This window comes from Capricornis sumatraensis, chromosome 15 (assembly GCF_032405125.1).
Source record: "Capricornis sumatraensis isolate serow.1 chromosome 15, serow.2, whole genome shotgun sequence".
NCBI lineage: Eukaryota > Metazoa > Chordata > Mammalia > Artiodactyla > Bovidae > Capricornis > Capricornis sumatraensis.
In genome coordinates this window covers 78,842,925-78,857,424 of record NC_091083.1, presented here as the reverse complement: position 1 = coordinate 78,857,424, position 14,500 = coordinate 78,842,925, and the positions used below count along the sequence as shown (strand labels likewise).

The 14,500-nt window shown below is 48.1% G+C and overlaps 1 protein-coding gene across 2 annotated transcripts in view; it reads right to left on the bottom strand.

Annotated features, from left to right (window-relative positions):
• The window catches only part of EYA2 (EYA transcriptional coactivator and phosphatase 2), a 170,414-nt gene extending 159,603 nt beyond the window's left edge, over positions 1-10,811 (bottom strand). For both annotated transcript variants that reach the window (XM_068987109.1, XM_068987111.1), the window contains exon 1: positions 10,703-10,811. In XM_068987109.1, the coding sequence (XP_068843210.1) occupies positions 10,703-10,811 (109 nt within the window). The remainder of the gene's footprint in view (positions 1-10,702) is intronic.
• Positions 10,812-14,500: the final 3,689 nt, after the last annotated feature.

Sequence of the window (14,500 nt, the reverse complement as noted above, 5' to 3'; positions counted from 1 at the left end):
CGGCCACGCTCAACTCTTTGGGTGCGGAGGTGGAGTAAGGACTCCCCGAAAGCAGAGAGCCTCTCTCTTCCTCTGCTGGGGTCCAGGGATATTAGTCCTGTGGACCAGGAGGCCCAGCTGCAGTTGGACCCATACATCCTCTGCGTATCAGGAAAGGGCCTGATGGAGTGGTGCGGGGCAATGCCAGCCCCAGCAAGAAAGGTGAAGAGGAATTATTGTTCACGCCACAGGAATAGCCTGGTTCTCGGGGCAGCCCTGGACACCTTTCAGGGACCCCCAGAGTCACCACTCTCTGGCTGCTGTTGTATGTGACAGCTTTCTCCAAATGGCAAGTCAGAGCCAGGCTTACATTCCATGCAGCTCAGGAATGGTCTGGCCCACAGACTTGGCAATGCCCCTGGGTGCAGGCATGACCCCCCGGACAGCAGCGCGCCCATCGCACCCCAGCTTGCCAGAGGGATAGAGAGTGTGGACTTCGGTCACGAGTCTCTCCATGAGGCCAGCGTCCCAGGCCAAGAGGGCATGCTGACAATCAAGGGGGAGTGGTCATACTGCTCCTGGTTGCCCCATCACAAACATGGGACCCTTAGCACAGGCGCAGAGGACATGTTAACTCTTGTTCTCAAGTGAGCCCCAAGGGTGGTGAAGACCCCACAGGCTGTCGCAGCATCAGCCCTTTGATGCTGGTGGGATCCAGAGCCTGGAAGGTGGCGATACCCTTCCCACTGACCACAGTGTTCTGTTCTCAGACTTGGCCATGCCACGGAACATGCCATGATGGACAAGACTGGGGTCAATGGCAGAATCACTGATGGCAACTTATATCCACATTGATGGTGACTTATATCCACGTTGGGGCTTCCCAGGTGGCACTAGTGGTAAAGAAGCTGCCTGCCAATGCAGGAGACACCTGAGATGCGGGTCCGATCCCTGGGTTGAGAAGATCCCATAGAGGAGGAAATGGCAACCCACTCCAGTATTCTTGCCTGGAGAATCCCATGGACAGAGGAGCCTGGCAGGTTATGGTCCATAGCGTTGCAGAGAGTGGGACGCGACTTAGCACTAGCGCTAAATCCACGCTGCCAGTGGTGAAAACAGCCCTGGTGACCCAACTCACCATAGCCAAATCTATTTACGCCAAGCTTCATGACGTGTCTCCGAGGGATGTGGTTAACACAGAAACCGGGGCAGCTGGCTCTCAGGGGAGGGGCAGAGAGCCTCCTTCATTTGTGAATTGAAAGCTCTAAGTCCCTTCTTCCTCCCCAGTTTCCTATGGGTGAAGGGAGAAGGATTAGCTAAACAGATAGCCAGAGCCTTAGGGGGATCTCATTCATTCATTCACCACCTTCCACATGCCAGTCATGTGGTAGGTAATGGGTTACAAGAATCAGCAAAACCAGTCAGGGTTCCTGTACTCATGGACGCTCCAGTTTAGCAGGGGAGTGAAAGTGGAAGCGTCTGTCCCTCAGTCATGTCCAACTCTTTGTGACCCCATGGACTGCAGCCAACCAGGCTCCTCTGTCCACAGGATTCTCCAAGCAAGGATACTGGAGTGTGTAGCCATTCCTTTCTCCAGGGGATCTTCCCAACCCAGGGATTGAACTTGGCTCTCCTGCATTGCAGGTGGATACTTTACAGTATTCCCTTTACAGAGGGAAGTATTCCCTCTTCCACCAGGGAAGCCCACTTAGCAGCGGAGACTGATGGTAAACAAATACACAGGTAAAGAACTTCATTATGATTGTACCAAGGTGCAGAAGAAGGCATGGATACAGAGAAGAGCACCTGGAACGTGACTGTGCACAGGATTTGCCCAGGGATCTTATTAAAACGCAGACTGCAAGCCTGTAGGTCAAGGAAGCTCCCAGGTGACGCTGACACGGCAGGCCCGGAAACCCCACTTCGAGTAGAGAGAGTTTAGACCACAGGCTCATAAGGAATTGCAAATTACTAAGAAGTCCCAATTCTGGCTTCATAAAAATAAATCTTCATTCCAGAAGTCACAAACGCAAATGCATACGGGGGCCAAGAAGGGAATATAAATGATCTAATGGAATATGAGGAAACTAGAGCTGGAGTCTGTGTGTGAGTGCACATGTGGTGTGTGACTGTGTGATGTAACTTACCCACGGACAGACACAGTGGGTTCATTCATTCAACAATGCTTACCATGCACCTCCTGCGGACCAGATTTACAACTCAAGTCTCATAATTTGTTGTCTTATTGTTCCTTCCAAAGAAAGTACATGGGCTAAACGGTCAAATTCAAATCCTGACTCTGCTGCACTATAACTGTATGGCCCTGGGTCCATCACTTCCTTTCCCTAAACCTCAGTTTCCACATCCACAAAATGGGGCACCATCTCATCCCTGTAGGGCAGCTGCAAAGCAGGTACCTACCAAATGGTAACTGATCAACACAGAGGAGCTATTATTAGCTTTCTATTCTCCTGGGGCTCTCGCTTAATCCACTTCCATTGTAAGCCCAATTTGAATGTTCACACATTTTTTTTTTTTTAACTTCTCCTTTCACTGGGAGGATTAAGAAACTAATGATTCTGAAGGCAGCCACCACTATTATGTTGCCTAATTGGGCCCCAGGGTCCACTTCCAACTGATTCCCATGAGATGAGATAGTTTCTAATGCTAGATGTCTTGAGGCAGGTCTGCGCTGTGGAAGGTGCGTACCTGTAAATTTCATCAGTTCATCTCCCTCCTGTGGGTGCTTTAAGCGGCACCGAGACCAGGGGCAGAGACTGCAGGAGGGGGCACTGTATGAGGAGGCCAGCGTGTGCACCGCACAGGTAGAGGTCGTTCTGGGGGCGGAGGCCCCCCAGGAAGCCTGCTGAAAAAAGCTTCAAAATGGTAAAGGTCAAGTTGATCTGTGCCTCCCCAGGCCAGACCCAGGCAAAGCTCTGGGCAGCTCAACCTGGCTTGGGGGAAATGAAGGAAAACCTGCCAGCCCCTGGCTAGAACCGGTGACTGAAACTGGAAATGAAACCACATCCCGCCCAGGGGCAGAGGAGGCGCAGGGCGGTCTGAGTGCAGATGACAGCCCGCTCGTTTCACAGGGCGGTGACTTCACCTCTCCAAGGAAACACTTAATGAGATTATAGTCTCAGCTTTTGCAAAATGTGTCTGCATTTTAAAAGAAAAAAATTTTTTTCTTTTTTCTTGATTCAGCTTTGCTTCCTTAGTTCCATAACTTTTTCTCTCCTCCTTCCAGAAGACGGGATATAATTCAAATCCAATTTTGCCTTAAATGGTAACAAATGATAGCTTCTATTTCTCAAGTGGTTCCTACAAGCCAGGCACGCTACTAAGGGACTGCATGGGCCTTATCTCTTTTATTCCCCAGAACATGTTATTCTCTGCTTTATACATATGGAAAATGAGGTAAGAGGAAGTCAAAGAAACATTACTGAGGATTCAAAACCAATATCAACCTGAAGTTATCTGTGGCTCCTTGTGCTAAGTCGCTTCAGTCCTGTCTGACTCTGTGTGACCCCATGGACTGAAGGCTGCCAGGCTCCTCTGTCCTTGGGATTCTCCGCAAGAACAGTAGAGTGGGCTGCCATGCCCTCCTCCAGTGAATCTTCCCCACCCAGGGGTCAAACTTGCATCTCTTATGTCTCCTGACTTGACAGGCAGGTTCTTTACTGCTAGCATCACCTGGGAAGCCCACAGGCTACTCTATTCATCCACCACCCATCCATCCACCTAACCAAGCATCCACTTCACCTCCATTCACTCACTCACCCACCCAACCATAAATAATTTTTAAGGATCTACCATAAGTCAGGCACTGAGCTGTGTGCTAATTAGGAACAGAAATTTAAATACATATGTAGGAATAAAAAACTGTCTTTGTCCTGAAGTAATTCACCATCTAGAGCAGGGATTATTAACCTTGGGTGCATAAAACTGGGTGCACTTGGAGAGCTTTAAAAACATCTCAGGACTTCGCTGATGGTCCAGTGATTAAGACACTGTGCTTCTAATGCAGCAGGTGGGGTTCGATCCTTGGTCAGGAGAACTTAGAACCCACATGCCTCGTGGGGCAGCCAAAAAAAAAAAAAAACCAAAAAACGAAAAACACAACAACTCACTGCCTGGGTCACATTTCTGAACAACTAAATCAGACTCCTTGGGGGTAAGATCTAGACATTTGCATTAAATTTTTACCAAAAAATTTCCCAGGAGAGTCCAACGTGCACCCAGGTTTAGAATCAGTCCTGGAGCCTAGTTCCCAAAGCATGTCCTTGGACTGGTAACATCAGCATTGTCTGGGAATTGCTAGAAATGCAAATTCCTGGGCCCCAGCCCCAAACCATGACAGAAGCGGAAATGTGGGAATGGGGCCCTGCAACCAGTGTGCCAACAGAATTTCCCAGGTGATTTAGGTGCACCGGAGAATTTGAGAACATAAGCGTATCTCCTTAAATTACAGAAATATACATTTATGCACCCGTTAAACATAGAAATCTTCAATAACAGGAACACAAAACACTGATAACAGGAGTTACTTCTGGGGAGGAGAGGAAAGCACTAAGATCGGGTAAATGTAGCAAAGCGGAATTTGGCCTAACATTCAAGTTTTTATAAGGACTGTGTTACCTGGTGATCAGAAACTGAATTGTCTTAAAAAAAAAAAAAGCAGCAGCAGCAAGGAAGGGCGCTGCAGACAGGCGACACAGCTTGTGCTAAGGCTGTGAGATCATGGAGGGTGGAGCTCATTTAACCGCCGCATCCTATAGCCTTGCAGAATGCTGTGTCTCCTGCCTTGATTCCTTTTACAACTATTTCTTCTTTTTAAACATGGTGAGTATCATTTTAAAGAGCCGAAGTATAGCTGATTTGCAGTGTTTCAAGTGTACAGCAAAGGGATTCAGATTTTCTTTCGTTATAGGTTATTGCAAGGTATTGACTATAGGCACTTGCCTGGGGGTCCAGGGGTTAAGACTGCTCTTTCACTGCAGCATATGTGGGTTTGATCCCTAGTCAGGGAACTAAGATCCCGTAGGCCATGCAGCACAGCCAAAAAAAAAAAAAAAAGCCTACCGGGGACTTTCCTGATGGTCCAGTGGCTAAGACTCCACATTCCCAATGCAGGGGTTCGAGGTTTGATCCCTGGTCAGGGAACTAGATCCTACGTGCTGCAACTAAGACATGGCGCATTGAAATTAATTAATTAACTAAAAAACCCAAGATATTGAGTATAGTTCTCTGTGCTATACAGTAGGTGCTTGCTATTTATCTGTTTTATATCTAGTAGTATGTATTAATCCCAAACTCCTAATTTATCCCTGCCCCACCCCCTTTTGGTAACTGTAAGTTTGTTTTCTATTGACAAGTATTTTTAGAGCACTGATTACGCATCATACCTGGTTCTCAGCAGATATGTAGGCAACTAAAGCAGGTAAGATCTGCCTTCAGAGAACTGACATTCTGGTGGAGGGGCAGACAAAAAGCAAGTGAGCAAACACAACACGCCGGGCAGGGAGCAGGAATACAAACGAGATAAACAGAGCAGCATGGCCGGATGTTTGCTGGCTTCCCCCTGCACCTGCTCCAGAGCCTGGCCTGTTCTCCCCTCCACCACCACCACCGCATCTAAGCCACCGCGGCCTCTCACTTGGGTTACTGAAACTCTTCTTCTTTAGCCCCTGGACTCGCCTTGTGCGCATCCGCAGTCCTTTCTCTCGTGCAGCCTGAGGGATCCTGTCAAGTAGATCAGATCATCTCTCATCTGCTCTCAACCCTCCCACAGCTCCCATCTCGCTCAGGGTAGAAGCCAAGTCCTTCCAAGGGCTCACAGAGTGTGATCCTGGGTGCCTCTCTGATCTCGTCTCCCTGCCCCTGGTCCCTTGCTCACCGGGCTCCAGCCACACCAGCCTCCGTATTGCTCCTCAAGTGCTCTGGGACAGCTGCTGCCTCAGGATCTTCACACATGTTATGTCCTCTGCTCCTAAGGCTCTTCCTCTCTGTCACCATGAAGTGCTCTCGCACACCTCCTTCAGGTCTTTTTTTTTCATCCTTAAATTAATCTATTTATTGGCTGTGTTGGGCCTTAGTTATGGCACACAGGATCTTCATTGCATCACGTGGGACCTTTCATTGCAGTGCACAGGCTAAGTTGCTCCAAGACATGTGGAATCTTACTTCTTTGACCAGGATCAAACCCAAGTCCCCTGTGTTACAAGGAGGATTCGTAACCAGCAGATGGCCAGGGAACTTGCTCTTTCAGGTCCTTCTTCAAGTGTTCCCTTCCCAGTGACATTATTTCCAGTGCCCCTAACAAAAACTGCAATCCCATGTCCCCGCATTTCTTATCTCACCTTGCTTTCTGCCCCCCCAGCACAATGCGCGGCACCATCCACCATGCTCTATATCTTTCTTATCTACTGTTACCATCAGACCCCCGCCCTACCAGCACCTTGGGTTAGGCTCCAGGAGGCACAGGTTTTGTATTTTCTTCCTAGTACTTACACAATGCTGGGCACGTGCTCGAGGAAGCATTTCTTGAATGAACAAATGAATGAAGAAACCAATGGTTATTTTTGAAAGGAAAGACCTCCCTGCTAAGAACTGAAGGATCAAGTGATGGTCCTGTGATGGGAGGAAACCCGGTCCAAGCAGAGGAAGAGGAGGTGTGACGGCCCTGAGGGGAGCACCAGACCTGTCAGTTAGAGCAAAAGAAAGAGGGCCGGGGGTTGGGCGCCGAGGGCGGGGGCGATGGGGTGGAGTCCAGCCTGAGAGGCTGCCAGGGATACAAAGCACAGCCCCCTGGCCAAGAGCAAGGAATTTACATCTGATTCTACACTTTTTAAAAACACCAAGCCCTCTCCACGTTTTAAGTCATTTCAACCTCACATCAACCATGAGCTTGGTGGACTAATTATTCTACTTAACAGAAGAGGCAAATGAGCCCCCAAGAGACTAGGCCACTAGACTAGGAATTGAAAAAGGTAGGAGTTAAAGTAGGAGACACAATGGGAGCCTTGGGGGGTTTCTTGGGTTTGAGTTTCCCCTCCAGACCTCCTGGAGTGTAGGCCTTGCGGCCCATGCCTCCTGGGGTCCTCCTCGGGGCTGGACCCTTGTGGTCACTTTGTAACAGAAGGGGTGGGCCCAGGAGGAGGGAGACCAGAGGTCAGGCAGGAAGAGTAGCTGAGTCTGACACTTGAGGCCATAGCTAGAGTGGAATGTCCCCTGCTGAGCCCCAGAGCTCACTGCCCACACCAATAATCAAGAGAAAGAAACATGCGTACATTGTCTGTGTGCATGTGTGTGTGTGTGTGTAACCTGACCCTGCCAGCCCTGCCTGGTCTGAATTTGGAAGAAACCTCTCTCTGCCCCTTTGCTCACCCCCAAAGTCTTTCTCTTGGCCCCAGCTGACCCCCACCCCCCCGGCATTGGAAAGGGTGCAGACAGCTCCAAGTCACAAAAAAGGAGAGAGGTGAGCTGTTTGTGGGTACCACCACTGGGGGTGAGGGATGCATATCTGGGGTCTGAAGACCCTTAAGATCTTGAGTTTAGAAGCAGAGACTCAGGAGCCAGGGGACTGGGTTTAATTCCTGGCCCTGCCATGAGCTGTGTGACTTTAAGCCAGTTACTCAACTCCCCAAGCCTCAAGTTCAACATCTCTAAAATGGATTCATAACCCAATGAAGTGAAGTAAAGTCGCTCAGTCGTGTCCAACTCTTTGCGACCCCATGGACTGTAGCCTACCAAGCTCCTCTGTCCATGGGATTTTCCAGGCAATAGTACTGGAGTGGGTTGCCATTTCCTTCTCCAGGGGATCTTCCTGATCCAGGGATCGAACCCGGGTCTCCCACATTGTAGACAGACACTTTACCGTCTGAGCCATCAGGGAAGCCCATAACCCAATAGAGGTGTAATAATTACATGATAAACAGTAATTAGGAAAACGGACTTTCGAGTCAGACCAGTTTTTATTTAGTCTCTAAGTTGCGTGCAACCCTTCTGCAACCTCATGGACTGTAGCCCACGAGGCATGAGGTTTTCCAGGCAAGAATACTGCTGTGCGCGGCCATTTCCTTCTCCAGGGGATCCTCCTGACCCAGGGGTTGAACCTGTGTCTCCTGCACTGGCAGGCATATTCTTTACCACTGTGCCACCTGGGACGCCCTGGAGTCTGATTACTTAGGTTCAAATTTGGCAATCACTAAACTGTCATCTCAATCAAGCCACTTAACCTGTGTCTCACCTGAAAACAAGTGTCCACTTCTTAGAGTTGCAGACACTCAAGTGTTAATACCCATTAATACCTGACACATAGCAGGTGCCAAGGGTTTGGTTTGACAGTGATGGAGGAGAAGGAGGATTCATCTAGATTTCTATTGCTCTGAACAGGGCCTGAGGCAGAATCAGTTCAGTTCAGTCGCTCAGTCGTGTCCGACTCTTTGCGACCTCGTGAATCGCAGCACGCCAGGCCTCCCTGTCCATCACTAACTCCTGGAGTTCACTCAGACTCACATCCATTGAGTCAGTGATGCCATCCAGCCATCTCATCCTCGGTCGTCCCCTTCTCCTCCTGCCCCCAGTCCCTCCCAGCATCAGAGTCTTTTCCAATGAGTCAACTCTTCGTATGAGGTGGCCAAAGTACTGGAGTTTCAGCTATAGCATCATTCCTTCCAAAGAAATCCCAGGGCTGATCTCCTTCAGAATGGACTGGTTGGATCTCCTTGCAGTCCAAGGGACTCTCAAGATAGATGCTCACAAAAACAAAGGGCAAGAGGGGGTGGCAGTCACTCATGTTCGCCACAGCTGCCCCTCAGTCCCCAGTGGTGGCAGCCAGGTTCCCAGGCGGGGACACAGGCCCAGCACTTCTAGAGCATTCAGCATCTCCAGAGAAACTAGAAATCTAGATTTTTATGTGCACTCTCTCAATTTTTACAAGTTATCTTTATTTAAAACACAGTATAAATCAAACAAAGATGTACCTGAGGGCCAGGCTTGGCTGTGAGCTGCCAAGTTTGCAACCACGGATTTGAGTCCACTGTGACGGGGGGTTTTTTTTGGCCATGTTGTGTGGCATGTGGGATGTGGTAGTTCCCTGACCAGGGATCAAACCCGAGTCCTCTGCATTGGAAGTGCAGAGTCTTAACCCACTGGACTTCCAGGGAAGTCCCCGTTATGGCTATTTAATTCAATGGATGTAAGTTTATTTATCACGCTTCCAATCTGGTGGCTCAGATGGTAAAGAATCTGCTTGTAATACATGAGACTGAGGTTTAATCTCTGGGTTGGCAAGATCCCCTGAGAAGGGAATGGCTACCCACTCTAGTATCCATGCCTGGAGAATCCCATGGACAGAGGAGCCGGCGGGCTAAAGTCTATAGGCTAGCAAAGAGTCAGACACAACTGAAGGACTAACACTTTACACAACATCACCTCATTTAATCCTTGCAGTAAGCACCTTACGAAGTGGTCATGTTTCCCAGCTCCCCATTCGATAGGTGAGAAAGTTGAGGCTCAGGAAGGTTGAGCAATTTGCCCAAGGTCACTTGGCTGGGAGTCAATCTAGGATCCTCCTCCCTCAGCAGTCTACGCCCTTTTCTGTTGTTACTGGCTCTGAAATGAAGAGTCTTTAGTTGACTAGTGCCTTCAGGCTGAAGGAAAAGGAAGACGGTCTTTGAACAGGGCTCCGGAAATTATCTCAAACTCTCAAACAGCTCAGCATGGCTTATCCAGATGCTCCACAGGCCTGGGAGGAACGAGGGTGTGTTGGTCTACTATGCAGCTTTGGCACAGGAGCCCAGAACCTCCTGATGGTACTTTCAGCAAGGTTGTTTCAGCTTCACGACCAGCATGTAAGACATTACTGACTGCTGTCTTGGTGACAGCAGTAATCACTCCCCAAAGCCTGGAGTTGCTTAAAAGCAAATTCCTTCTGATGTTATATTCAACTAGAACCATGTCTCTTTGGTTTTCCATGACAATTACATAGCACTGTGTCCCCACGAACAGGCCTCAAACACAAACAATGAAGGAGAGACAGCCAGGGGTCTTGGAATACCAGCAGCAAATTTCAAAGCTGCTCAAACAAAGGGTTAAGCCCAATGGTTAAACATAATAGCTTAATGCCTTTTGCTAAGTAACTCTGAGCTTTACCAGGAAGGCTGACAGATCCCAAACAGTGCAAACAATAGCGGAATTGTTCTAGTGAAAACTAGTCTGACTGCATCATTTGCCAATAATTTTTTAAACAGCTTAACTCTCCTCTGCTTCCTTGACTCCAACCCGACCTGAAAGCAAAAGGCAGATGACTTGTTGTCCCAACGTCAACCCCCCGTAAACAGGACGCCTGCTTGGATGGGGCGGTGGTAGAAGAGGACTCAGAGGTCCAGCCCCAGAGCCTGCAGGACACACCCGGGGCCGGGCCTGGAACCTGAAACTGACTAGCGCCTGTGGAGGTGTCAGCATTTCTTGGAACTGGAGACCATTCAGGAAGTTCAGAACACGAACCAGCATACTTTTACCTTTAATGACTCGACAAAATTGTTAGCAACGTACAAAGTTTTGGTCCAGAGTCAATAATCTAATTGGACGGGAAGAGAAATTGTCGTAATGACAGTACTTGGGAGAGGCTGCGTGTCTAAGGCCGTCCGTCCCTTACCATGTTCCGTGGGGTGAACGGAACCACCGCCAGGCCCGCTAAAACACACAGCAGGAGACCTACCTTCTCTGTCACTCAGAGTCCGGACATCAGCGTCAGCACGGTTAAGCTTCAGTTTCCCCGGACGATCACTGTTTACAGTAAGGCTGGGTGAGACCAGTAGTTCTAGCATTTCCTTGTACCTGCAAGAAAACAAAGGGAAATATAATTTATTCATTAATTATGCATGCTTACCAATGATTCCCATTTCTTTCCCTAAGAGTATAAATATTAAAGCTGATTACCTAAACTCAGCCATCTTATAAATTCTACATCATAAAAATTCACTGAACTTTTCATCAGAGGGAAATGAGGAATTGAAATGAAGTACTTGCTCCCCTCCGGAGAATACACCCACTTGATTAAAACTTTCCCCTCCTTCCTCCTGTATTTTGCCATTAGAAAAATTATATTCGGGCCTTTTAAATGGCATCTAACTGAGCTGGAGTGAGCCAGGGAGACCTTCCAGTAGAGGCGGAGAGAAACAGGTGGCAAGGCAGGACTGAATTTGGAGTCCTACAAGCCAGAGGCGTGGAGAGAAGGTGGCGTTGACTGCAGCTAAGAGAGACTGAAGGTGGTGTTACGTGTCGCTTGTGCAAACGGAGAAAGGCTCAAAAGATGTCGTGGATATGTAAACGTCCCTCAGGCAGCAGAGCACTCAAGCCCAGCACTGTGGTCCCCATCAAGAAAGAATACGCTAGCTCCTGAATTACCCAGGATTTTGATAAATGCTATGGGGGGGGGGGGGGTTGTTGGGGAGGGCAGCAAAGAAAAGGGACAAATCTCTGGGGGTCATTCTCATTTTTTAATGAAAAATTTTATAACTCTTGCACTAGGTCAGTACTTATTCTTAAATTTCTACCCCCACTTTGGTTAGGGAATGAGGTTTCTTTTTTTTTTTTTAATTGAAGTATGGTTGACTTTTTCTATCACAGCATAATTGCTTTATAATGTTGTGGTGGTCTCTGCCATGCATCAGTGGGAATCAGTTATAATTATATACACACCCCTTCCCTCTTGCGCCTCCCTCCGCTCCCCACCCCTGCCTATCCCACCCCTCTAGGTCATCACAGAGCACCAGCCTGGGCTCTCTGTGTTGATTTACAATTTGTGTCAATTTCTGCTGTACAGCAAAGTGATTCAGTTATATACAGATGTAGATAGAGATATGTATGGCAATATACATACTTTGGCATAGTATTTTCCATAATGGTTAACACAGGATATTGAAGATAGTTTCCCTGTGTTATGCAGTAGGAACTTATTGTTTATCCATTCTATGTATAATAGTTTGCATCTGCTAATCCCGAACGCCTAAACCCAATTCCTCTCCTTCGACAACCACAAGTCTGTCCTGTCTCTGAGTCTGCTTCTCAAAGACACATGCATCCGCTATGTTCACAGCAGCACTGTTTACAGTGGCCAAGACATGGAGACAACCTAAGTCTCCATCGACAGATGAACGGATGAAGAAGATGTGGTTCACACACACACAACAATGGTATACTAGCCATAAAAACGTGTCGTTTGCAGCAACACGGATGGATCTAGAGATTATCATACTGAGTGAGCTAAGGCAGAAGGAGAAAGACGAATACCATATGATACCACGTACACGGGGAGTAAGACGAATACCGTATGATACCACATACACGGGGAGCAAGACGAATACCGTATGATACCACGTGCACAGGGAGCAAGACGAATACCGTATGATACCACGTGCACGGGGAGCAAGACGAATACCGTATGATACCACGTGCACGGGGAGCAAGACGAATACCGTATGATACCACGTGCACGGGGAGCAAGATGAATACCGTATGATACCACGTGCACGGGGAGCAAGACGAATACCGTATGATACCACGTGCACGGGGAGCAAGACGAATACCGTATGATACCACGTGCACGGGGAGCAAGACGAATACCGTATGATACCACGTGCACGGGGAGCAAGACGAATACCGTATGATACCACGTGCACGGGGAGCAAGACGAATACCGTATGATACCACGTGCACGGGGAGCAAGACGAATACTGTATGATACCACGTGCACGGGGAGCAAGACGAATACCACACGATACCACGTGCACGGGGAGCAAGACGAATACCACACGATACCACGTGCACGGGGAGCAAGACGAATACCGTATGATACCACGTGCACGGGGAGCAAGACGAATACCGTATGATACCACGTGCACGGGGAGCAAGACGAATACCGTATGATACCACGTGCACGGGAGCAAGACGAATACCGTATGATACCACGTGCACGGGGAGCAAGACGAATACCGTATGATACCACGTGCACGGGGAGCAAGACGAATACCGTATGATACCACGTGCACAGGGAGCAAGACGAATACCACACGATACCACGTGCACGGGGAGCAAGACGAATACCACACGATACCACGTGCACGGGGAGCAAGACGAGTACCACACGATACCACGTGCACGGGGAGCAAGACGAATACCACACGATACCACGTGCACGGGGAGCAAGACGAATACCACACGATACCACGTGCACGGGGAGCAAGACGAATACCACACGATACCACGTGCACGGGGAGCAAGACGAATACCACACGATACCACGTACACTGGGAGTAAGACGAATACCATATGATACCATGTACACGGGGAGTAAGGTTTTTTATTAATGTGTACAATGTCAAACACAGCAATGTTCAAAGGACTAAACTACAACCAATAACATGTGGCACTGATTCAAGTCGTCCTCAGAGAAAGGCTATGGTAGTCACTGCACGTTAGTATCCAGGGTCATCCTTGGCAGGATCCATCATTACTGTGTTAATAGAACACAGTGTGCCAAGCGAAGGCGACATGGTTATGAACTCACAATCCATCCTGAAAAGACTGGGGATTCAAGTTCCACTTCGCTACTCAGTACCTTGAACAAGTTAACCAAACTGCTCTAAGTCAAAAGTTTTCTCACTTGAACAATGGGGATTATCAGTATCTCCCTTACAAGGTCATGGTGAAGATGCAAAGAGATGAGATATAAATAAAGGACCTACCAGGCAGCAACCTAAATGCCCATTCACTACCACAGGAATGAAGAATACAGGTAGAAAGGTCTCACAATGGAATACAATACAGCAATGAAAAAGATTGCCCTGGAGCGCCACTCAGCGCAATGAACAGATTGCCAAAGCACTGGGCAATGAGACAGAAGGGTACCCAACGTATGATACCATTCCTATGAGGTTCAAAAGTATACAAATCAATATTACACACTGTTCAAGGATAGGTACAATCAATAAAAAAGATAATAATATGTATAGGAATGATAGACACCTGTTTCAGGAGAATGGTTAGCTAGGGGTCATCAGGGGATGAAATTTAGAAAGAGGTACCCTGGAGCTTCAATTGTGTTTGCAACAATGTAATTCAGAGGTTGACACAAACTCTGACCCATCCAAATCCATCTTATCATCTGTTTTTACGTGACCCATGAACTAAGAATGTCTTTCATATTTTTAAATGGTTGAAAACAATCCTAAGAAGGATAGCATTTCATGACCTGTGAAAATTATGTGAAATTCAAATTTCAGTGTCCATTAGTAAAGTTTTCTTGGAGCATAGCCCTGCTTGCCAGGTTACTGTATCCTTCACGGCTACTTTTATGCTGCAATTTCTGTGTACAGTAGTTGCCATAGAGACCCACAAAGCTGCAAATATTTCATATCTGGCATAAAAGTTTGCCACCCCCTGCTTTAGTCTGTAAGCAAGTGATGGAGGGCAGGAGGAGAAGGGGGCGACAGAGGATGAGGTGTTGGATGGCATC